The 26,669-nt window shown below is 38.1% G+C and overlaps 1 protein-coding gene across 5 annotated transcripts in view; it reads right to left on the reverse strand.

The window, feature by feature from the left end:
• Nucleotides 1-1,401: 1,401 nt before the first annotated feature.
• The window catches only part of ZNF385D (zinc finger protein 385D), a 663,079-nt gene continuing 637,811 nt past the window's right edge, over nucleotides 1,402-26,669 (reverse strand). For 4 of the 5 annotated variants that reach the window (XM_036431594.2, XM_036431593.2, XM_036431597.2 and 1 more), the window contains 4 exons: nucleotides 18,590-18,829; nucleotides 7,790-7,968; nucleotides 6,382-6,483; nucleotides 1,402-4,381 (listed from right to left, as the gene is read on the reverse strand). In XM_036431594.2, the coding sequence (XP_036287487.1) occupies nucleotides 4,148-4,381; nucleotides 6,382-6,483; nucleotides 7,790-7,968; nucleotides 18,590-18,829 (755 nt within the window). In that variant the 3' untranslated portion in view covers nucleotides 1,402-4,147. The remainder of the gene's footprint in view (nucleotides 4,382-6,381; nucleotides 6,484-7,789; nucleotides 7,969-18,589; nucleotides 18,830-26,669) is intronic. The other variant, XM_036431595.2, reaches the window with a different exon arrangement.

Below are 26,669 nucleotides of genomic sequence, written 5' to 3' on the forward strand. Positions count from 1 at the left end.
GATGAACCAGATCAATGGCCTACAGTGCGGTTGGCACTCAGGAGGGAAAGGAATACAGAAAACTTTTCTGGAAACATGCAAATATCTGAAGAGCTGTATGGTTCGCTACAAGAAAGCAGTTTTACTCCTGGGAGGAGGAGAGACGTGGCCCTTTAAATGCAAAACTAGTAAGCCAGCTCAGGCTTTATTCACCTTGCCTATATATTACTAAGGAAGAAATTAAGGACAAAGCATTAGTTGACTCTTTGTTCCCCGTTAGGTCAGAGACAAAGTTGACTTCTTCCAAGCTCACTGTTTTCCCCAACACGTTCTAATGCTTTACTGTACACAAGTGCTTATTAACACAATGCCATCCATGCTGTTGACCAGAAAGGCAGTTCTATGCACCAATTCAGGTTTGAAAGAAACTCCCAGAGTCATCTTTTAGTTTTGTGATCTGATTTCTTTAGGAAAGTTGAAACATGACATGGATATGTAAACCAAGATCTGAGTTTAAAATGTAATTGTAAGTGAAATTTAATTCCCACCTCTACTAATTGGTTCTGTTCTTTAGAAACTTACATGAGAATATCTACAAAAACAAACTTTGAGAAATCCCATTTTTAAAACCGTATTGTCTTTTAATTTTTAATCATTTGTTTTGTGATTTACTGGTCTTTCAATTTTTTGAGTATAAACACTCTCTTGGCTAAGTAGTTCCTTGGCAGTAAATATGTAGCCCCCTTCAAAAACCAAATATATATATATATATATATATATATATATATATATATATATACACACACACACACACACACACACACACACACACACACACACACCTGGTGATAACAGCAGTGAATTAGTACAACAGACTAGGGAGAGCCCAAAAGTGCCTGAAGATCACAATCCTTTCAGATGAGGCAGTGATGACATAAATTGCCAAAAGCCAACTGTGTTTGCTTATGTGAATAGACCAATCACTCTTCAACATTTAGAACAAGTGAGAGGAGCAGTTTGTCATTTGTAATCAACTGTTTTCTTAAAAGAGAAAGAACGAACCTCCCCAACAACTGTTTCCCATTTGTCTGGATGATCTGGATGAGGTGCAACCCCGCTTCTTCCAGAGGCAATGTGACTCGCGCAATGCATTTATATTTGTTTCAAATGGAATCAGAGATGCTTTCTCTGTCCCTTCCTTGTCACGGGTGTGATGCATGGGAAGGGATACATATATATAACCATAAAGTTGACCACCCTTGGGGATTTTCTGAGCATCACTGCTGATCAATCTGAATTATTGATCTTTATTCATGGAGAAAGTTCCCTCAGGGGAAGGGTATAGCTTTATAGCCGACTGCACGGCAATAGATGTTGATAAATACATGGAGTGCGGGAGTAAACAATTCACAGAGAATCTGCTTTGAGTTCTAAGGTTAGGCTTCATCCTTTATTAGGTAGTGAGTAAAAGACAACTGATGATTACAACGCCAATGTAAGAGACCATTTTCAACAAAAAATGGTTCCATAGCGAAGTGAGGCAGAAGGAATTTACGTATTTCTGAGTGTTCTCATATGGCTGATGGAGAAAATATGGCTGATTTGTTTGTTCCCAGCAAATCATTACAGTTAGTAACACCTTGGGATCCGGGACTCTTGCGACAGGCCCTGACTTTCCGTGGACTGGCTCCTTCGCTAGGATGAAACAGGGAGGAACAGCTAAAGCCTGTTGTAGCCAGATGGCATCAATGAACACTAAGTCCTCCAACAGAAAGAGAGGCTTTCTCAGGTGTAGGTGGTTGGCTAAGAATTCAAGCTGACTTAACAGTGAAAAACCAAAATACTTGACAAAGCAGAAAAAGGAAACTCAGGTTCATATGGTGGGAAGATGGTCACACGAGATCTAGACAAAATCCCAAAGAAAAAACTCACGAGGAACTCTCCACCTGATGTACTTCCGAGCTTGTGGGTGGAACAAACACACACCTGCTAAGACTGAAGAGGAGAGATATTGGTAAATGCCAACAATCACCAAAATGTCTCAAATGCAAATTTAAATGCTAACCAACATGTTTAACCAGGATGTACAGTGTCAAGTTTAAAATTCTTTTTAGCAAAGACTGATGAAATAGTTTCTTTCCTTCCTGCCTACCCTCCTACCTTCTTTACTTTTTCCTTTTCTTTTTTGGTTTGTTTAACAAAAGATATATAAAGCCAACTGCTTTAACAATATGTTTGTATGACAAAGGTCTATAGCTAGATGGTAGACAAGAACTCCAAAGACCATGTTTAATGTTGAGCACCAAGCACGCTTATGGGTGTTTCTTAAATATAAAATGACAAATGCTAAATACCTCTCTCTCAAAGGGTTTCATCTTGAATCTTTATACCTCAAAAGGCTACTACAGTTTAGATAAGAGCAGTTTCAGGAAGGCCGTACCTAGCCCTTCCGTATGTTTTTAAATAGTCTTTACAAAACCTTTTCAAAAATATTTTTTTTCTTTAAACTTAAATCACGTAGGGTTGATTTGTACATTTTAAAAAAATCATTGATCTAACATTGACTGCCATTGTTCTTATCAACGCAACAGACTGGCTGCATCAAACCCCATCATCGTGATAGGTATATGTTAGCTTTCTATGGGAAAAAGCAAATAGCCTTTATCACAAATTAAAGGCACAGCTATTTTTATGCCATTTGTTACCAACTTAATGATAACATGTAACATGGGATGGTTATATATTTATTTTATATAGATTTTCTTTTTATAAGTTATTCTCTTAATCTTTCTAACATATATACAATTTACATATATATTTATATATACCCCTGATAAATCTTTCAGCCTTATGGTGAATATCAAAGGCTGTTGGCATTTTACAACTCCACTAGAGAAATGATGGTCAAGTGCATCTTACCAGTATTTTGTTTAACATTATATCCTTGATCTGCAATAAACTCCGATTCACTTTTCTTGTTTTTACTAACATTTAAATATATATTAATTGTTTATATCATGTCAGTAGGAAAGGTAGGAAACAAAAAACATAAACCCCACAATAATAGCTAATGTCTACCATCATATTCGAAGCAGAAATCTTTGCCTAAGAGACAGCCCTACTGGTATGATATAAAGGGATACTGCAGAGGTACAGTATTCTGTGTGTGTTTTTTTTAATTGGAAAATCTTTACTTTGTGATATCATACTAGGTTATGATTGTCCCTTATCCATGAAGCAGAAGAGTTGCACTGATTTCTTTTTAAATTCCCAAGATGCATGGTTTTACCTGTTCTCAGATATATAGCTTCTTTGTAAACACATCCCTACTTCCAGCAATACTGCTTCAGGGTGGGAAAATGGTACTTTGTAAGAAATCATCTTTATTGAGATCTCTTCCCACCACTCTGCTTCGCTCAGTTCTATGGTTCTGAATTCAGAGTCATATCTGAGCTGGACAGAAGGGGAAGAATGTGGACTAGGGAGACCTCCACAAACACCATCAGGTGTTTATTTATGTTTTGACGGCTTACTGGCAGAAAATAGTTATTCGTTCTATCTTTTGTAGTTCTTTAAAACCTAGTGGCATAGACTGAGACACAGCACTATTGTTTTACAAGACATCTACTGTATCTAGTTTGTTTGGATAAATGCCCACTAATTGCTGTCATAGCAGGAGAACCAGCACGGGTACTACTATTCACAGTGTTGCTTTTGTTTTTTCTTTTGTTTTCTTTTTTTTTTTGTATTGTTTTAACCTATAGAGTAAATTATTCTATATACATTGGAACCAGTTAATGCCCTTAGACAATATATAGTTGTTTCATAAAGCAGGAAAGACAATGCAGGGAGAAACAGGTGCCCAAAAGCACAGTCACATGGGCTTCGTAAGTCCTAGGTGCCACCACAAGTCAATGTTGGAGATCACTTCTGAAATAACCGGTGTTCAAGAGGAATGCTTGAATTTGGAGAAAATACCACCCCTCCCTTCCCATCCCCCCAAAACCTCCCTCCTTTTATTTTGAATAATCTTTTCGATTCACTATCAAAAGTCCTGGCTCTTCAGATAGACTTTAAACGATAAATAAACACTGCATAGTTCTCTTTTGTTTGTTTTGTTTTCTGTTTTTTGAAAAATTATTGCAGTACAATGACTCCCTTGTGGAATTCAGTAAGGAGCAAACAGTACAGGAGTGTGGGCGGTCCGAATGGGCCCTGGGGCGGGCCGCAGGAGCGCAGGTGGGAGTGCAGAAGTCTGGAACAGCGTTGCTGCTGGGGCAGTTCGGAGACTGAAGGGGGAATTCACTGCCACAGCAGCAGCGGCTGCAGCAGCTGCCAGCGGGTTGGGTAGAATTCGTGGAGCCAATGGCTTTGACGGTTCTTTTGAAAATACTAATTTTACCTGCAAGGGAGAGAAAGGAAAAGAAGAATACAAGAACAAACCTTTTTAGAATCCAAAACGGGAAGCAGTTTTTCAAATATAGCAATAAACAATGACAAAGATAAATTCCCAATTGTGAACTGACAATAAAGGTGATGGAAAGTGTAGTGAGTCTTTCCTTTAAAAGAGCTGGAAGATCCCTGAAAATGGCCCAGCCAAGATTTTGAAAAGTCCTTTGGAAAAGTACTCAGCAACCATATTTTATTATTCTTAATACATAGACTTCCTGAGGAAAATATTCATCTTGAGGAAAAATAGGGAATTTTTATTCCACATTTTATTCCACTTAGTATCATGGAACAAACATTTTAAGAGAGATTCATTAATGCTGTCAGTTATTCAAGTGTGTTAACTGAGCAGCATAGAGAGGAGTGAGATACTAATTATAAAATTCCACCTTCCAAAAAAGAAGTAAAGAAAAACTTAATTCCTCAAAAATTTGACATGATTTTCTTTGTCTTTGTGCAATGGTAACATCTCTCAATCTAGTTCATTTTCTAGCTAGTCACCCCAGTAAGATGGCTGTTCTCATGAAGGAAATGTTCCCATTTATGGAAAGAGTAACATAATGATAGCTAAGGATGTTTTGGATGCTAATATGATCACAATCTCACTGCTAATTAAGAACTATTCACTTGATTGTTGAAGGCTGCATCTATGCTGGTCAGAGATAGCTCTCAAGCTTACAACTAGTGATGCTGAAACATTAGCTCTGAGCAGAATTTTATATAAAAAGGCAGATTAAATTGCTTTTGCACAAAAGAGTAAAGTGACTTCATTTTTCATGAAAAATGGGCGATGCTACCAAATTAATTGGGTCAACTCATGCTTAGGTCTCACAATAGATGAAATTTTCTTTTAACTATATTTTGATGTGTCAGCAGCACACAATAGCACCAATTATAGTTGACCCTTAAACATTGAGGGTGCGGGGGTTAGGGTTGTCAACTTCCCACAGCACTGTTGAAAATCTCTGTGGAACTTTTGACTCCCCCAAAAGTTACCCACAGTGGGCCCTGCCCTTTACATCCAAAGGATTCCCAACTGTGGTTCAAAATTACTATTTTAAACTGAGGTTGGTTGAATCCATAAATGCAAAACCCTTGGATATGGAAAGCCAACTGTATTGATTGAAATTTGCATATAAGTGGACCTGCACAGTTCAAACTCCTGTTGTTCAAGGACCAACTGTATTAATAAGGTCCATTTTTAAAGAAAACAGACTTCAAAATGCACAATTCAGTACATGTTATGTACCAGTTGTTCTTCACTTTTCATTGTGCCCTGGGTCTCTCTGATTATGAAAATTAGGGCAAATTAACTAGAAAAAAAGGGTATATGCTCATAAATATTAGCCTAAGATGTCAGGAAGTTCACAGATTTCCCTTTAAATCTTACCAAAATTCCCGGTCAGGATATCAGTATTAGTATGTTTAGTTATCTAAAAGGCACTTTTAGAATAATGGGAAGTGAGCATTTCCCGTAGTATTTCCCAGGCATTATATGGAGACCTTGGGTAAATAATAACATATAATAAGCCATGCCTCTGAGACTGTGCCATCCAAATCCAAACTGCTTTGAGGGTATCAATAATACAAATGCTTTGGCTCTTGAAGATGCTACACAAAAACTTGGTTTTCACTGACACTATTTCCTAAAAGTATCCACTAAGGTCAAGAGCAGATTTTTGGTGATTACTTATCTGACTCAAGAAGAGTTTTCTCTCTTCCCCATGCTCTGTCATAAACCTTAGCCCAACTCAAGAAGATAAGATCCTGTGGCTAAAGGGGGCAAAACACCCCAACAACACATGAAACCAATAATTCTGTTGGTGACGTAGGGGTTAAACTCTCAAGTCAATTGTTTGTCGTTACTGAGGCAGTACCTCCCCTTTATTTCATTTAGTAAGTGACCAAAGTAACCCCAAGTTCGGGAAACTGGGAAGCAGAGATGACACTCACCCCCAGTGGATGTGCTGCCTTCTGGAGTTTGTTGTATGGACTGTACTTGGGTTTTGGGGGCTTTCCAGCAGCTCTGTCTTTGTGCCTTCTACTGCTAATGTGCTATAAAAAGCAATTAAAAATGACAGCTTAAGAATTCATAAGAAAAAAAGAAACCCAACACATTACAAATATTGTTTAACTCGGGGAAGAATGTTAATTATTTCATGCAAGTTTCCAAATGACAACAAAAATAAATAAATAAATAGATAGATAATTAATTAATTAATTAATTAATTAAAAAATAAAGCATGCACTTTTGTCCTTGGATTCTGAAGACTAGAGTATATATATTTTTATGCTATTCATTCTACTACATATTGTAACAAGTAGAAAGATCTTCTTTCTCCCAGCCTTTTTTCTTTTCATTGCATAGATCTCCTTTTAAAAAGAAGTTTACACAGGAAAGGATTGTCTGAATGAATTTTATGTGCAGGTAAACAAAGATGTCCAGGTAGGCATGGATTTATCTCCATACTAATATTTATCTTCATATTTGTACAGCCAAGTGTTATCTCCTTCAATTCTAAAGATAAATAAACTAAAGTGCGTAAATCAGCTGAATATTGTACATATGCATGTAAAACACAGCACAATACAAGGATTGGCTCCTCAATTGGAAACATAACTGATCTCTTTGTAAGATTACTCGGAGTAAAAGTAAATACAACAGGATCAGTCATCTCTTTAGGAGTGGCTTCAGGATTTACATGGTATTTATTATAACACCATGTACTAAAGCACATAAAGTCAAGGATAGCACAGGATAAAGTTATCTTGTAAATATCAAAGCAAATAAAAAGGAAACATTGTAATGTGAACTTTAAATAAAATCAACACTTTTTAGTGGGTAAACTGGTAGTAAAAAAATATCTGATATACCTTTCCTGCCACTCTTCTTTTATAAAAATAATGCAAACCCACTTCAGATAATTTCTAAAAGGTCTGAGAAGCCACTACATTTAAGTATCCCTTCAGCAACTAAATAAATAAACCTACATAAATAAGAACAGTGAATAGAAGGTAACTGGATGGGTGGATAGATGGACAGATGGTAGAAAAATATAGAAAGAAAGGGAGGGCCCTAGCTGGTTTGGCTCAGTGGATAGAGCATTGGCCTATGGACTGAAGGGTCTCAGGTTCAATTTCAGTCAAGGGCACATGCCTGGGTTGTGGGCTTGATTACCAGTGTGGGGCGTGTAGGAGGCAGCCAATCAACGATTCTCTCTCATCATTGATTTTTCTATCTCTCCCTTCCTCTCTGAAATCAATATATATACAATATATATATTAAAAAATGCAAGCACAGACATCCTGCTCATGAACATGTCCCCTACCTGTTTTCATTCATAGAATATGTGCAGCCTACCTGTTTAAGTTGTGTTTCCGAGTTGACGTGCACATCACAGATTTCACAGTGAAACGTTTTGTTTTGCAGGCCTGTGTTTCCCTTATTAACTGGTCCTTTGCCTTTCACACCTGCCCTGGGAAAGGCTTTGATAGTCCCGCTTCCATTCCGGGCTTCTAGCATGGTTTTGTGCTTTGTACCTGCCAAGAACATTTAGAAAAAAAGAGAGAAAAGGAGAAAAATCTCACTGGTATATCCCTTTTAGAAACAAATACAATAATAAAATGTGATACCTAATTTTAATGCAGTTCTCTAGTGTGGTTGAACCATGAGTATGATGCATAAGACTATAAGGATGTGTTTGTACCACCTTATACATTATTTAATTACTTCTTGGTGTTTGTTGGTTTTGTGTGTGTGTGTGTGTGTGTGTGTGTGTGTGTGTGTGTGTGTGTGTTTTAATAGCACTCCACATGGCAAATAAGCACCATCGATGTAGTTAACTACAGTAAACTCCAGAGTCCTGAGATGAAATTAAAGGGGAGTGACTTCATTTCATTTCTTTTTGATGCTAATAAGACAAATGATACCTGATGAGGAAGAGTGATTTAGCTGATAAAGGTAGTTGAAGGTGATATGTAACAGCTTTAAACAAAATATACTTACAGGAACAGCACTAATTAAATATTCACTTTCTACTAAACAGAATAGGAACAGGCATCCTGGCTATGTGTTTTAGGTTCAAAGAGGAAGAGTCATAGTACCAAGGTCTTAATGACAATGAAAAACACACACACACCTCATTAGGATAGTAAAGCCCACACTGATTGGTTGATCACCATTATCTTAAATAAGAGCCAAGAAATACATGGAACAAGTTTAGAGTCACATGCTTTTCTTTTCCAAAATTATTAAGACTTTACCAAGTTTAATAGAAAAATGTATATTACAACTTTGAATGCCATATTGCTATGCATAGCTATGGAAATGCTCCTATCTCAAAACTGTCAGAAAAGAGACAAACAACAACATCTAGTGAGAAGACCAGAGGAATGGGAATATGGACCACAGAACTGTGCTGCGGTGGTAGCTGCAGGGCCCCACTAGACTGGCTTTCACTCATCTCCCTTGTGATGCATCGACTCAAACACTTTTCCTTTGTATGAAGAGAGCATAAGTGAGAGTAGTGTTCTTCTAGAGAGCAAGAAATATGTATATACATATACGTATATGTATGTGTATATACAATGAGTGGCCAGATTATTATGATCTCTGAACGCATAATAATCTGGCCACTCAGTGTATATCCCATATAATAAAAGGCTAATATGCAAATTGTCCCCTCCACCAGAAGTTCGACCAGCAGGCAGGCTGGCCAGTCACCCATGTACCCTCCCATTCGCCAGGCTGGCTGAACTCCAACCATGCACGAAGTCATGCACCAGGCCTCTAATACACAAACACACACACACACACTGAGTGGCAAGATTATTATGCCTTCAGAGAACATAATTTGGCACACACACACACACACACACACACACACACACACAAACACTATAGGCTCAATGAATGAAATTCATGCAAGGGGCTCAGCTGTTGCAGCCCCAGCTTCATCTGGAAGGTTGTCTGGAAGGACGTTCAGTAGGTCACTTTGCTGTCTGGTCTAGCATGTTATGCTTTTATTATTATAGACTAGAGGTTTAGTGCACAAATTTGTGCATGGGTGGGGTCTGGCCAATCTGCCCCCATCTGGGCTGATTGGGCAGGGCCAGTCAGGGGAAGGGGCCATGGGTGGTTGGCTGGCTGGCCCTGCCCCCTGTCAAACTCCAAGTTGAAGTCCTGGTTGAGGGGAAAATTTGCACATTAGCCTTTTATTATATAGGATAGTGTGTGTGTGTGTGTATGTGTGTGTGTGTGTGTGTGTGTGTTTATGTGTAGAAAGTTGTTGATTATGTAATCTTTTTTTAAACAGGTGATTTTATCAAAGTATTTCTTTTCCATGCAGCTTTTACTGTCAAACTGAGAAGTATTCCTGAGGCTGGTTTGGCTTATGTATGCTTAAAAGTAGTCAGTAGGAGTCACTCTTATCCTGACTTCCTTGGGGGACTCTTGATGCACTTGTGACAGGAGTTGGTGTTTGCGGAGGTGGAACCTGAGTGTATCAGAAAAGTGTTTTAACCTGTTCAACAATATCCAGTAGTTTAGCTGGCCAGATGTAGGGGGTTTGCCTCAGGATTGAGTGTCAGGTGAGTTAGGGAGACAAGAGGACATTTAAAGGAGTTGGCCCCAATAGTAGAGGATCAGAAACAGTAGGTTAAGGTCCAAAATGTAAAATTATCCCCATAATATCCTTGGCAAGTTAAGCCTTACCTATGCCATGCCTCTAGAGAAAGAGGAGAAATGGGATATATGTGAACATTTGAGAAATACTCATTCTCTTAGAAAATCATTGGATTTTTAGCATCATTTCAGCATTAGTTTCTCCACAGAAGCTAGCAAAGATAAGAAGTTAAATATACCTACCCATGCAAGCAATAGCACATATGAGCGAGCATGCACATGCATACACACACACACACACACACACACACACACACACACAGTTAAAAATGTGGTAAGAGAGGGAAAGATAATAGGTATGACTCTGGGCTTACTATTCACTGTTAGTATAGTGAAACTTTTGTGACATATAACCTCCTGCATTTTGTAGCAGATTGTCTATCACAATTAAATAGTTATTAGACAGTTCTATAAGACTTTAAAGCTTGAATAAGCTGTAAGGGTAGCTGTATTTCCTCTGAACAGAGCTAAAATTAAGGAAAGGTGTCCTCTTAATTTTAAAGCACTTACATTTTTGAGAGATTGAATGTGTATTAATATAAAAATAGTGATTCTTAAGAGACTTCATACCCACTTTATTTCTGAAACATCGCATGTATTGTGCTAAATTATTCATCTGCTCACAGCTGCTCTGTGAGTTAGGTGCTATTACTCTATCCATTTTAGAGATAACAACCTGTGAATCAGAAAGGTTGTTTGCCTGGCTCCCAAAACAAGCAATACTTGACTTCTGACCAGTAGAAAGTGGATTTCTACATCCCTACAGTTGCAGGCACTTAGCTAGGAATCCACTAAAAAATTCTGAGCCAGTTATACCCGAATGTCATAGCACCTTTAATTTTCTCCATTGTTCAGAGAAACTTGGATTTGAATCTTTCACATCCTAATCCCTCGGCTTCTCTCCCGCCCAACCCTTCTTTTTGCAAAGTTCCTTTCTGCTCAGCACAGCACCATGGAACATGATGCTTCAAAAGGCAGTGGCTCCATGAGGGCTAGTTTGATCACCTCTTGATCACTTTGGTTCAACATTGTGTAAACATCTTGCAAGGCTTGTGCTTTCCTCTGTGATTGCACAGCAGGTCAGTCACCAATCTGCTTCTGTAGTTTGTTCCTTCCTTGGACAGAATCTGCAAGAAGCTAAATGGACTATTTTCTCCCCGTCACTTTTAAAAGGCTGACACTAGCTCTGACCTTCATTGGAAACTTCATGATGCCTGAAATAGGAAACAATATTCCAGCCACAGTTTAAATTCAGCAACTCGTAATGCTCCAATTAATACTATTTTTATTGTTTGTTTTTGATGACATGGGGTCAAGATATCTACTTATATCTGCAAAAATAAAAATCTCATGTGGAGAGGAGGTGAAAAAGGGCTAGATTTCCACTTAGTTCCCTATCATCTTCACACCTACCCTTTTTTAGATGGTTCTCAAGTTAGGTACAAAGGAAAGGCAGTTGAGCAAGAAAACTGGCCAATAACTTTTAAAATTAAATAAATAGTTCATTAGGTCATAGAACACTCGAGGAAAAAAATTTAAAATGAATAAGATACATGATTCCATCAAGGATAGATATATCAAAAATAATAACAGTGGTTATCCTGTTCCATTCTTATTTTCTATTTGCATGTATTTCAAAAAAGTTTGGGTAACTTGTTAATGTGACTTTGTATAGAATTTTCCATGGAATTATATATACTTTTAGAAATGGACACAGTTTTAAAAAATATTTTATTGATATTTTACCGAGAGGAAGGGAGAAGGATAGAGAGTTAGAAACATCGATGTGAGAGAAACATCTATCAGCTGCCTCTTGCACACCCCCTACTGGATGTGCCCGCAACCAAGGTACATACCCTTGACCGGAATCGAACCTGGGACCTTTCAGTCTGCAGGCCAATGCTCTACCCACTGAGCCAAACCGGTTTTGGCAGAAATGCACACAATTTTTAATGACAACGAGATGTATTTGCTCACTAATCTTAGACATTTGTATTGCTTCTATTTTCCCCTCTATAATTAGGTTGTACTGAACATCCTAATCACTAAATCTTTTATCCCATATTTGGTTGTTTTCTTTAGAATAGATTCTCATAAGGAATATTATAGGGACAAAGAATATGACTATTTTCAAGTCTTGATTCAAGCTACCAAACAACTTTCTAAACAGTACAAAATATGTTTCAGAGGGATCCATTTTATAGAAAAATGTATCTTGGTATAGTTTGAAAAATATGCCTTTATAAAAAATAAATTTCAATACCTTACAATTCAATGTTCCAGAGTGCCTATGAAGTGATATTTAGTAGTGTAAGGCTAGACTAGCGATTTTCAATCTTTTTCATCTTATGGTACACATAAACTAATTACTTAAATTCTGTGGCACACATACAAAAATATTAAAAATATTTTTTTTTGCCAATCTGACAGAAAAAATGTATTATTTTTATTTATTTACATCATACAGCTACTGTTGTGTTAGCTGTTATTTTTTATTTTATTTTATTAAAAGAGATCAGTGCCCCTGACTAAATAGTTAGGTATTACATGTTTTAAAAATTCTTGCATCCTGGCTGGTATTGCTCAGTTGATTGGGCCAAGTGGTTGCTGGTGGACTCCATGTCAGGGCACATGACTGGGTTGCAGGCTTGATCTCCAGTAGGAGGTGTGCAGGAGGCAACAGATTGATGTTCCTTTCTCACATACATGTTCCTGTCTTTCTCTCCCTCTGCTGTCAACTCTCTCTAACATAATAAAAAAAGTTATTGTGCCACTACAGTTGAATATCATTGGACTAGACTCTTAACAAACCCATACAACTGCCAGTGATAATTTAGTTACCTTCTCATTGACAAATTCAGATGATTCAGTTTATAGGTAAATGGGCAGGAAAGTGATATATCTCCATATGAACAGTGAGTGCAAGGTGTTTTTCTGATGTGCTTATTTATGACATTAGGTGTAATGGCAGTATAATCCAACTCTTGTTTGTCTCAAAAAGAAAAATTCTCTTGAATCTATACACCTTAACGTTTAATCAATATCAAAAGCCTCCATGTTCTGTTTCTTTTTACCCTGTAAATGTAAAATTAGCCTTTTCTCACCCTAACCTCCTATATAACAGGTACTTTTCATATTTACACTTTGTCTTAGAGATAAAAACTTTGGTTTACTTTACCAGCATATCAACAAACAGTAAGCACCCAGAATGACATCCAGGGTATCAAGTAACCAAGTAATGCCCCCAATGAGTACAGAATTGTATTAGTTTTGTTAGCTTCCTGGTTGAAAGTAATGTGCTTATTCACCAGTAATTTATCTGAAGTCTGATTTGCAGAGGTGAAAGAAGGGACAAGGAAAATAAGAAGTCTAAGACAGAGGGAAGGAGAACTTTGCTTTCAGCATGAGATGAAGAGCCATCAAGGTGAGATAAGAGACAAACCACACACAGTATTACCAGAGGGTTAGACTTAGTAAACAACTAAACCCCAGAGAAGAGCACTAAGCCAGGGACCCAGTAGGCTGGGCACTGGCTGGGTCTGTGGGGAAGATAAATAAATGCACAGAATCGAGAAATGTCAGGCAGCCAGAAACACTCTTTCGTCCATAATCACTGACTAAGGCTGAGGCTTCCCCCTGCTTCCTTAGACATGCATTTAACACATTTTATGTGCCTTGGTCTCATCTCCTTAAAACAATGCCCTTCAGAGCATGGAAAAATGCCACCTTACTTTTATATCCATTACCCAAGAGAGCCTAGGAAAAAAGTCTTCACACAATAAACACTGAAGTGGACAAATTAGACACACAACCTGGGCATGTGCCCTGACCAGGAATCCAACTGGTGACCTCCTGGTGCATCGGTCAGTGCTCAACCACTGACCCACACCGGCTGAGTAGACTAGTCTTGTTTTTCATTTTTAAAATTATTTTCTATGGAAGTAAAACTTACTGTAGTAGGAAATTCAAAGTGCATTTAAAGTGAAAAGCAAAAGCCTGCCCACCTCTCATCTGCAAGCAGCATGTCCTTGGGTGTGGCACATTTTCAGGTGCAAACTTCCTGAAATGTTCTAAACGTCAATGACTTTATATTAGGTATGAGTAGCAAAAAGAATATGGGTTGAACATTCCACCTGGTCTGCCCAGGAACAGGCATAGAAAAGTACACAGCTAGACAGTTTCGGCGTAGACAGTTCATCTTGACACAACTCTGAACCCATCCCTTCTGGTTCTTAATCAGAGAGATGTCACCAGGTGGTAATAATTAAACCCTGGATACTCACAGGTATGCAAAAAATTATTTTTATGAGGAAATAGACTGCATATCACAATCCCCCAAACATGCTATTTGTGACTTATAGCTACTGCAACTGTCTGATTGAAATGCTATGGTAATGGAAATGTTCCGTATCTGTACAGTCCAACATGGAGGCCATTAGTCATCTGTGGCTCTTGAACACTTGAAATGAGGCATTGTGAAAGCGAATTTGCAATGAATTTTAATTGAAATAGCCATCTGAGGCTGTTTATTGGATAGTATAGCTTTAGTACTCAAAATATGCCCTGCATGGATATGGAACATGTAGGAGGTATGAGGCTGAATTGCTGTTGTTTCTTTTTTTATCATTTGTATAAAGGTAAAAGAAAGCAGGATTGTGATAGGGGAGTTTCTATCTTTATTTTCAATCAAACAGAAGTCTTACCAGTATCGTAGAAGATGCTGAATAAGATTGGAAGATGCTCTTTGGGCCTTAATAATAATAATGAGATGAACATTGGCCACAGCTGACTTGCTTAACTGAGTTTTTTACTTGAAACATGAAAAGGTAGATTTCCTGATGAAAGGAGTCTTTCCATATTTTATTCTGAATACAGAGGCATAAACTAGACATGAGCTTCTTGAAAGTCTGGTTTTGCTCATATTCTTATTCTCAGTGCCTGGCACATAGTAGATGATCAGTGAAGGTGAACTGAAGTATTAGATATTATTAAAGTCCAACAAACAAATATTTTTAAAGAGAGTTATGAGCTCAGGCTCTGGAATGGTATAAATCATTAGCTGTATGGTTAAATTTTTTTGTGCCTCAAGGTACTCAGCTCTAAAAAGAAAAAAAAAAAAGCATTATATGCTCTCCTGACATGCCTTAAGTGCATTTATTATTTTACAGGCTATTTTTGGCACTACTATATACTCAATAAATTAGAACTGTGACCTCCTGGTTCATGGGTCAATACTCAACCATTTAGCCATAGATTATGAATAAACAATGACAGCACCATGATTGTGAAGATGAAGAAACAATATTTGAATTATCAATACTTCAGTTATATCATTCTATGTGACTACTTCAAGTTGTTATATTTAAAACAGCTGTGCAGTGTATGGATTTTGGTTGCCCAGCTCCAGTTGCCCATGTTTATAGCTGTCTATGTAATGTGCCCTCCAGTGGCCAACTTCCCTTCCCTGGTTTCTTTTCTCACTCCCCTAACCTGCTTCCTTCACCTCCCTTAAAAACTATCTGCCCTCAAGCCCTTGTCTCAGAGTCTGATGGAACCCAAATTGACATACATCACAATAATCCTAAACTAAGTCCTACAACTACTATTCTCATTCCTAGCAGGAGAGTGCCACTCATAGAACCTCTCTCCTTCCCACTCACTCAATGGGTTCCCCATATCAGACCTCATGGGAAACATGCAGGACACCAGGATGATAGCAGCACTTGTCTCAATACAAGAAAGACTGCATTCACCTTTGTCTTCATTTAGAGGAAGTCCCAGAGCCTCCCCAAACTGTTGCTGGTAGAAATAACAGAGCTGAATCTGGAGTGCAAAAATGGTACCCAAAACAGGATCAAAGAGCATCTAACAGTATGTCCTTCTTCCTTTGCCACATCCAGTCTTTCACAGCTGGCTCATCCAAGTCTTGGGAGAACTTTAGGCCTGGACCATGGAAGGAGCTCCCTGACTTTAAGGAAATTTTAGGGTACAAAAGCGCATGCTGAGCCTGGAGGGAAGGGGAGTGGCTATAGTCCCCTGACTAGGCTGAAGGTGGAGGAGACACCCCAATAAAGAGAGTCAGGTAGGGGCAACAACCACATTCTCACCATCTTAAATTTTCAGATGAGATCTTTTTAGTGCTTCTCAGCTCTGATTACACAACATTTTTTTTCTTTTCCAAATCACTATACCTTATAGGCCCTGAATATATAATAGATCAAAATCCCTGTATATGAATGTATATATTATATATAATAAAAGCCTAGAAGGTGTCATGCCCTAGCGAGACACCCTCTTGTGACGTCATCACAAGATAGCTGCACACAAAGTGGAGGCGGGGCCCAGCAGCTGCTCCATGTGGTGAGGCTTGGAGGAGGTAGGTCTTGGCTGAGGAGGTGGGTCATAGCAGGGGAGGGCAATTGTGGGCAATGGGTCCAGCATGGCAGTGGTTAGGGGGCAATCAGGCAGCCAGGCAGTGAGCAGTTAGGAGCCAGAGGTCCTGGATTGTGAAGGGATGCCAGTTTAGGCCAGCAGTGGGACATCCTCCAAGGGGTCTCAGATTGCAAAGGGTGCAGGTGGAGCTGAGGGACACACTCCCCTCCATGCACTAATTACATGCACTGGGCCTCTAGTCTACATATATTAAAAGCATCACAAATGAACGTGTTTTAAAAGCTCCACAGGTAATTTTGCCACACAAAGCAGAGATGAGGGCCATAAAATTGTAATATGAAAAATGTTGACCTGATGTGATATAATCAAATAAATAATTCCCGTTTACTTCTTAATCACATGTTTCTGAGAAGAATTCAGAAAAGATATCCAAATTCTTGATGAATTAACTCCAGACTCAAAGAATATGGTTTGTGCCCCTCCTCAAAATGAATACTTCTCTGTTACTATGCAAAATGATCAAAAGTAATTGAGAAATTCAGTTTATGCTCAGAGGTTTATGCTCTCTCAATTACCTTGCATCCAGGAAGAATGTATTTGTATAAGCAAACAGGTGATAAATCTAATGGTATAGATTCCAGCTTGGCAGGGGACAGATGCTTTCCTGTGTTTCTCAGCCCTTGAACTCATGAACTCTCCTTGACTACAGCTGATGTGGTATGCGGGAGGAAGGGAAGTGCTGAAGGAATTGTTCTCCATCTGCAATTACTCCCTTAGAGTCTCGAAGTCAATACTTGACTATTACAGTGCAGCACAATGACCGGTCAATGACTCAGTCAAATAAAGCTGCAATATTAACTCAGGGTATAATTCACAAGTGATTCTTCTTCTACTGTAATTGCTGACAGAGTCCTGGCAATGAACCCAGTCTTTTAAAGAAAAGTTGATCTTGGGCCAAAGGGCTGGCTAAAATTTCAGGCAGGATATCACTAAGTAACTAAATAAATAAACACACTACTGTCTATATCTAGATAGATAGATCCTACATAAATATATATCTCAATAGATAAGTATAAATACGTAATATTTTGATATGGATATATTAAAGATGGATGATATAAAAGTATATTAAGAAAGCATTTCATCCTGACTTATCAATATTTCCTATTATGATACATGAGAGTTAGAGTTTATGTTAGTGAGACTGGGGTTTAAATCATGGTTCTACCACTTAAGTCATCATGTACCTTCTCTGGGCCTCAAATAAGATGATTAGTATCTTTAGGTTGTCGGAAAGAGTAAATAAAATATAACATGTAAAGATCATGCCTCAATGGTTGCCCATAAAAGACACTTTCTTAAGTTTAATTGCTCAGGTCATATAGATTTATCCCAAGCAACATTACTTGCCATAAAACTGTAATAACCAAATATACAGACATGCAGTTATCCAACCCAAATTTACAAGTCTGTTAGTGGTACAACCTTAGAAAACTTCATTTGGAAGCAAATGCGTGGAGGTACTTAGCAATCTAGAAATCAAATAAGTGTAAAACTATGCTGCCAAAACCGGTTTGGCTTAGTGGTAGAGCGTTGGTCTGCGGACTGAAAGGTCCCGCATTCGATTCCGGTCAAGGGCATGTACCTTGGTTGTGGGCACATCCCCAGTAGGGGGTGTGCAAGAGGCAGCTGGTCGATGTTTCTCTCTCATTGACGTTTCTAGCTCTCTATCTCTCTCCCTTCCTCTCTGTAAAAAATCAATAAAATATATTTTAAAAAAAATGTAAATCTATGCTTTAGAATTATATTTTCCTTTATCCCCTATGTTTACACACACACACACACACACACACACACACACACAAACACATGTACAACACAGCACAGGAGCCTTGGAAACCCTCCCTTGACCCCATGTACATGACACTGATGCGTGTCATTTTTATTTTTTAACGGTTATTGAATTGCACATAGTAATTGTCAGTTTTCTGCCACCTCTCCATCCCCTGCTGCAGAAGATCTCATCTATTCCGAGGAAGATAATTGCCAAGCTGTGGAGACAGAAAAAGAATAGCTGCATCTCACCACTGTTGTGCGCCTCCAGCTGTGAGGCTGAGTTGACAGCAACCTTGCATAGCGAACAGTAAAGAAGCCGTTTTGCCTTTTCTTCCTCGGTCTCCGTAGTAGAAGGACATGAGCTATTGCCAGGGGCGGCGGTGGTGGGGCTCTTTTCCACTTTAGAGGTTATCTCAGTTGTCATAACACTGTTTTTGGGAATCTCCACAGTTGTCGTCGTTGATATTGCTGGTGTCCCTGTGGTACTGTCTGCATTCAAAATAGCACAGAGGGAAAAAAAGAGGGGAAAAAACACAGTGGTATTATCTTTCCTTATTTGGAAATGTGTCACTAATATTACATTCTGCTAATACTGATAAGAGCAGCCAGCAAGTGCTGCGTGTCTGCTGTACGTTAGTCATCACATTGGGAAATTTACATATCGAATAGATGACCACACGTCCTTTTGTACATTGCTACACCACGTTCTGGCGATTCTTCAATATATACAAATGCACTTTACAATTTTCCTAGGGTGTCAATAAATATACCCACAACTTCCTGTGGTTCCCATATAGCCTTAGTAAAATAATCCTTACAATGTATTATACTTTGTATTCATATATTTCTACACAGATGGCTTTTTTTGAAAAGGGGATCAATATTTAAAAGATATCTGTATTTTGACTTACTGTCTTTCTATTTTCCTTTCACATTTCTTTCTTTAATTAAAAAAATAAGCACTGATCCCTTTGTACATGCTTGTACAAAAGAAAGATTACAAAAATGGAACCTTGATGATATATTTTTTTGTCAGGAACAATAGTTTAGAAAAAGCATCACCTTATTTACAAAGAGTTAACACCAAGTACAAAAATCATCAGTATACAAGTAAGTGGGATTCTAGCATGGCCTCTTTATGAAACTCAGACCCTGTACCAGGCTTTGCTTGGGAAGTCTGCGGCACAGCATTCAAGCATTAATGGCCATTCCTTATAAGGAATTCACAGACTGGTCACACCATGTTAAGGTCAAATAGTTTCCTGAGTTTGATGACAACTGTAACCCTACAACCCTGTGACTTCAAAGGTTGATTCTTAATCCCCAAGAGATCAAGCTCTAAGGTAAAACTATCTTGTCCTAACTTCAATTGGGCACACACAGCTCTCATTCCAAATAAGCCAGGTGCCAAGGTGCTGGCAACATTTGCATATCCAACATCACGCTGCAAATGAGCTCTATGCTTATAGCCTTTCTATGCTTACGCGACTTACTCTGCTTCCCTGCTGGCTGGTTCATAACCTCCTACTTAAAACACTCCCAGGCTGTCTCTCCAGTTACAGCTGCTCTTGCAACTGTTGCTCATTCCATATGCTGCTGTGGTCACCACCTAATGCCAGGCTGAGAAGTCCACGATAAATGGGTTGGATGGTGGCTAATAAAGGACAGTGATCTGCCTGCATTGAAATGTCCTCAGACATGTTTACTTCTTGTTAGCTCAGACCATCAAGAGTGGAGTAGTTATGGGATGCATTTTAACTTGGAGACCTCTCTGATCCAGATACAGAGGTGGGAATGTAGGTGAGATTAATTATGGCTTTTGGCGTCAGAAACAGTAGTCAATAAGAAGATAAATGAGGTCTTGGTTGAGGGCTGTTTTGTAAAACAATTCATCTGGATCTTATTTCCTTTGCCTGACACATCACATACTTTTAATCACTTATTTTAGCTGCTAAGATCATCAAGTAAGCCTCCTTCAGTGTCCTGGAGATTATCCACCAACCGTGTGAAAAAAAAGCAGTCTCCCATGGCTAGAGAAGAAGAAATAAAATTACTATGGCACCACATTTTGCCACCAGACTTCATTTATTCCTTTAAACATGAACAGGTAAATTTCCTGATTAGATTTTACTTGCCTAATAAGGTACCTGATTAAAATTACAATATCAGGTAACAGCCAGAAAATAATTCTGAGCACCTAGATATGGCATAAAATACAATGACTACTTTAAGATAGCCAAGTAGCTGTTCATTGCTTCCAATAAACCAGAAATGATTGTTTGACAGCATATGCCTATGTCTGTAAATAAGTAACAAACGGCCAGTTAAATTTCTAAGTATTTTCTATACATAATTTCATTTAATCTTCAAACTTGTGCAAGCAAGGACATCTGGGAGTTAAGGAAGTTTCCCAGGGTTACGCAGTAGTATATAGTGAAACCAGGGTAAAGTGTTTCAAGAAAAAAAGAAACCAGCGGTTTTGAAAAAAGAAAAGGTGAGTGATAGATAACCTTGGCCATGATAGTGAGTCTCCACAGTAAGATCACAAATGCCAATTTTTTTTTATGTTCAGCTCTATAGGGAGTGACAACTGTAAGTGCAGATATATTTAAAATTTGAAGCCAGAATATGATACTATTGTTATCTATTTCATTTAAATCTAGGTAAAGATATTCCTATTAATATCCTACTTCTAATGAATTTTCCTTTGACTTGACTAAGTTTATTTTACTCTTGACCTGAAATTGTACATATCATAGGTAGATAATAGCAATCTTAAGCCGACTTCCCTATTTAGAGTGAAATTCACAACAGAAGTATAGAATAAACAAAACCATGGATCTTCCAACCCTTGTGACAGCTACACTATTGTCTTGCCTAACCCCAGAGGATAATGTACATTTATATCAAAGACCCCATAAAATAGAGACACCAGATTCTCTATGCTTAGGGCTTAGTGAAGCATTAACATTTCCTAAGGCAAGACCCTTGCTTGAGACAGGCTTAGGGGAATTAGTATCAAAACGCTTAACTTCTGGCATTTTTACTTTGTTGCATCCTTTAGACCACATAGCTGAGCCCAGATCTGTTCCTATTAGTTTGCAATAAATTGGAAAGAAACACAAACAGTTATAACAAGATGGATTTTTCACTTACTTTTCATTTATAAGTGGTGAGGGAGACTTTTTTAATAACCAAAAAGAAATTAAGGTAAATATATTTTTAAGATTATGAATTCAAAGAGAACTAAGTATTTTATAAATTGAATAGAAAAATTACATATAGCAAAGAGATTTTCCTTAATATGGTATGTTAAATTAATAATTATTAATAATCCTAAGTTACTCATTGTCAAATTCACCATAGTAATGTGACATAGTAACATGAAGGGAAACTGAGTGCAGGGAATACTGGAACCTGTGTATTCTTCTTGCATTATTTTCTATAAAACTAAAACTATTAAGTGGTTTATTAAATTTAAGAAAATGGTATTATAACCAATCAATAATGTATCATTGTTATTTTGTAGAATCACAGTCAGAAGGGATCTTAGATCATACTCAGAAGCTGTAGTATAGGTTTTTTGATTTTTGGATTAGTACATTTGTCAAGGTCACAGAGTACTCTGGGGGAGAAAATGGGATTTGACATTGCATCTTCCGGTTCCTAGTGCCTGTTGTACTACACTGCAGTGACTTATGTATTCAAACTCCACTCCATAAACATTTATTAAGCAGGTATTTTGTGCTAGGTTCTATATTAAGTCACTAAGTATGAGAAGGCCAATAAATGTCCATTCCGTATTAATGGGATTTATGAGACATCTCATTATGATTTTAAATAATAACAATAAACTCAATCCTTAATCAGCATGAAAAGGAATTCAATACATATGTATTGAATGAAAACAGTAAATGACTTACAGAGAATAACTGTGGAAGAAATTTTAAAGCATTTATAATTATTTACTCATTCAATTTTCACAAATACCTGAAAGAGGCATGCCATTTGTATCCTGATCTGAGAGAAGAAATTGAGGTACAGAGAAATTCGGGAACTTCCCAAAGCCAGAGCTTCCGTCTATGGCACAATGATACAAATTCAGAATGTCTGGCTCAGAATCACATGGTCTTCATTTTTTTTAATTTACTGATACATTTTTTATTTTTATCATAAAAAGTATAAACTGCCTTCCCTTCAGTTAATTCACATTGGCCATGACTTGCTATGCATGTTTGAAGACAAAATCTGACTTTCAAAGAAACTAAACATGGTCTGAGCTAGAGTTGATCACATATGTCCAAACATCCATTTATGTTAAAGTATTTAAGTTGCTGGAATCCATTTAGGAGGAGGAAAGAGAAGAAAAACCTACAGTCTTCAAAAAACCTCTTGTGAGAAATGATAAAGTGCAAACCACAGGCCTTCCCTATTGAACCTTTTTCTTTTCTTTTAAGATCAGAAAAGAGAAAAATAATTTCACTTTTCTGAATGTGTCCTAAAGGCTGATTCAGATTTCTCTGCACTAGTCAACCAGTGAGGCTCTAAGAACAACCTGTGTGACAGGGAGTTGAAAATAATGGGTGCAGTTCAGGGGGAAGAGAAAGGTTTAAGATGACTTGGGTTTGCATTTCTGGGTTATTTTTCTGCCAATGCCCAGGAGTAAATACTCATTATTGCAACTGTCACAAACTGGCTTTGGCATGAAAACAGACAGCTAATACTTTGTGGAATGGGTCCTTAGTTGAGAATGAAAGGGAACTTGACTGTATGCAGAGTGGCCCAGTTGTAGTTCTGATCTTTATAAGAAAACACTATAAAGACCTTCGAAAAATACACAAAGCATAGGACAGGATTCCAGAAATTACCAACAACTTGAATTCCAGATAATAAAATAGATAAGCCAAGTCACATGGTCTCGATAAGAAATTTACTCTGTTAGTTACAGGCCTCATAACCTATGTGGGAGAACCAGACATTAGTTTTTTCCTATTTAATAAGAATTAATATTATAGCCCCAAGATGCTCATCATGTTTTCCTAGAGATTGAAGACTCAGAATTATATATGATTTATGTCCTTCTCCCCTGTGTGAATTGAAGTCTCACCCATGTTTGCTAGAAAGTGAACAAAACAGCTGATTCCCCTCGAATATGCTGACATTTTGAATGACAAAAAGGTGCTTTTTGACAACAACAACAACAAAAAAAATCACAAACTTTTAGAAATTATTACTGGCGGTATCTTTCCTATGGATTTCATTTAATTTTACTGGCATTTATTCAGCACAGTAACACATGCATAGGCTCAGGCTGAGGTGACCCCTGCATTGGGCTCTGTACTTATGAGGGCTCCACATATCAATCACAAGTCACTGGAACAAAAATCTGTAGTGCTTTTTTTTTAATCTTGTAAAAGGTTTTTAGAAAGTTCAATAACTAACTGAGGAAATGGGAATTACAGGAAAGGAAAGTGAGGGCAGAGTGAGAATGTTTGTATGCATATGTTTTTGATAGTGTGTGTGCCTGCCTGGCTTTGTGTGTACTGAGAGGTGGGAGGAGTCACAGCTTCTAGAGCAGTGGTTCTCAACCTTCCTAATGCTGCAACCCTTTAATACAGTTCCTCATGTTGTGGTGACCCCCAACCATAAAATTATTTTCTTTGCTACTTCATAACTAATTTTGCTACTGTTAATGAATCGAAATGTAAATAGCTGTGTTTTCTGATGGCCTTAGGCGACCCTGTTAGCTGCTGTAGACCCGAAGACCATCAGAAAACACGGCTATTTACATTGTGGGCTTGATCCCCAGTGGGGGACTTGCAGGAGGCAGCAGATCCATGATTCTCATTGTGGATGTTTCTATCACTCTTTCCCTCTTCCTTCCTCTCTGAAATTAATAAAAATATATTTTAAAAAAGAAAAATAATTGTACTGATTTATCATATCTTCGAGCCATGCAAAAAGTGAACCACTGTACTTTTAAAATCAAGTTGGCATATTCTGCACTACAGTGACCTGAATAAAACTGTTAATGTCCTAAGGGATCAGGCGAGTAATTCTTTCTTCTTTTACATCATGTGAACTAGATTTCTCACATCTTGCATATATTAGAAATTATAGAAAGGCAAGAGATTGCGAAAAAAAAAACTTAGAAAACAAGAATCTCGAACTGCAACTTTTGAGATGCTTTCTAAAGCTGCCCAATCCATGGTGTGTTCCAGGCAATTAGGGCAGGTGTGGACTCATACACAATGATAACAGGTATCTCCGGTGCTCACTTTTGCCATGTATACCACACACAAATTAAAAAGCAAATTATTCTAATGAAAAATATTTGAGTCAGAGCCTATTTGTTTTTTTAAAGGGAGATTCAACTTTCGGATTTCCTGCTTGAAGCCAGGACCGATTAGTTTCCTTGGGAATGGCCATTGTTAGGAGGATCATGTGACTTGACAAGTCAGGACGGTACCTGTCCTTGTAGAAATGCAGGTCTAGCTTTGCCATATGTTTTGATTATCTCTTTGAGAAAAGCCACAAAGTTTTACAGAACCTTTCCAAACGTTAAGTGTTAGCATCTGCTTGTATGTATGTGTGTATGACATCCAGTGTGGGGCACAATCTCTGTGTTCTGCATGGGCTGTGGGCAGCCAGTTTTGAAAGGTTCTCTAGGGACACAGAGCCTGGGCTCCCAAACACTGCTCACTTCCACCATGGTTCAGAAATGCAGGTCACATGACTTGACAGAGCTTATCCCTCAGAAGGCCAGGCTTCTATTTTAAGGAGAAATACGATGATCACAGCTAGTCTTCTTTTTTCCTTTAGCAGATAGCTTGCCCTTGTTCCTTTCTTTAAAGTCCACCAGAAGAGCCTCGCTCTAGGGCAGAAGTCTTGTCAGCTATGCGTAAGGGTTCATACTTCATGCCCCAGTGGCGTTCTCGGTTGGTAACAGTCACCTCAGCAATCTCTAATATCTTACCCCGGGGGAGCTTTAGTTCCTGAAAGTCAATAGGGATGACGCTCCCTACTCCGACAGCATACATATCCTCCATAACACAACTAGAACCGACCTTGCTAGTTATTTGCTAAGTGGTAAATACGGAGGCTGCTGTCAACACATTTGTTCCATTGGCATTTGCCTTCCTTTGAAAAGTTGAGATTATATCCCCATAAGACACTGAGCCGAAAACTGGCATGGCTATATAAATAGCAAATCTCTGACCTGCTACCCTAAGTTTTCAACCTTACTCATTTTTGTCTCATAATTTTTAAAACTTTGCTTCTCTCCCTGTAGTCTCACTGTGTTCTTTTGGCTCTCATAATACCCAACACTGATGTGGGGCCAAGACATTGGAAAATTTTGTGAATCAGAAAATACTGCCATTACTGTACACTTCACTATCACCTTGGGGTTTACAAAACGCAGATTGTTGATTCCTGCCTGTAGAGTTTGTGATTCCTAGGTCTGGGTGGGGACCTGCATATATGCATCTCCAACAAGTGCCCAGCTGATGCTTCTGCTGCTGTGCATTGGCAGGTCTGCCTATTCATTTCTGGTTTACTGTAACAGGTCTCAGCTTTACAGCTATAATGTCACACAAAGAGAAAGTCAGGAAAGTCAAAATGGGAAATGAGGGGCTCTTGTTTTTCCTGTAACTGATTGACTTCCTGAGACATGGAACTTTCAGTACTAAAACAGAGGAAGTGCCTGGCAAGGCAGGTCAAGTTGCTTACCATTGGTAGGAGTTTGGAATAAATGAGAAAACAACTCTCTAAAACATATTTACAGTGCTACCCAAGGATACAATGAACCATTTCTATTGAAAGATGCATTTTTGAGATACATGTAATAATAAATGAGGAAGGATGAAGACACATTCAGATCCTAAAAACGCACATAAATATTATAGCTACTTATTTAATGTTCCATTTAGCAGTTAAACCAGGAGTTCTTTTGTGAGAATATAGTCTTCTCTCGGTATCTTGGAGTCCATGTTTCTAAGAGAATTTGTTTCCTATATCACTCAAAGAATGTATTCTTTATCCCCTCTGAACGTAAATTAATTCAAAGCAGATTAGTTCAAAATTAAGTTAATCAGAAGGAAAGACCACTAGGCTTTGAGAATTAATTGAGTGGGTCAGGCCCCTGGACATATCATTGAGAAGTACTAAGGGGTTAGTTTTGTCAGAATTTGAGAACTTGCTGATAAACTGCACAAAGGGAAAGAAAGGGGAAGACAAAGAGAAAATCAGTGCATTCCAAAGCTATTTTAAGTGATTTGGATGCCCCTAGATTAGGAAACTAATTTCCTTTTTAAGCAGCTAATAGGGA

Source organism: Pipistrellus kuhlii, unplaced genomic scaffold, assembly GCF_014108245.1.
Source record: "Pipistrellus kuhlii isolate mPipKuh1 unplaced genomic scaffold, mPipKuh1.p scaffold_m20_p_11, whole genome shotgun sequence".
Lineage (NCBI taxonomy): Eukaryota > Metazoa > Chordata > Mammalia > Chiroptera > Vespertilionidae > Pipistrellus > Pipistrellus kuhlii.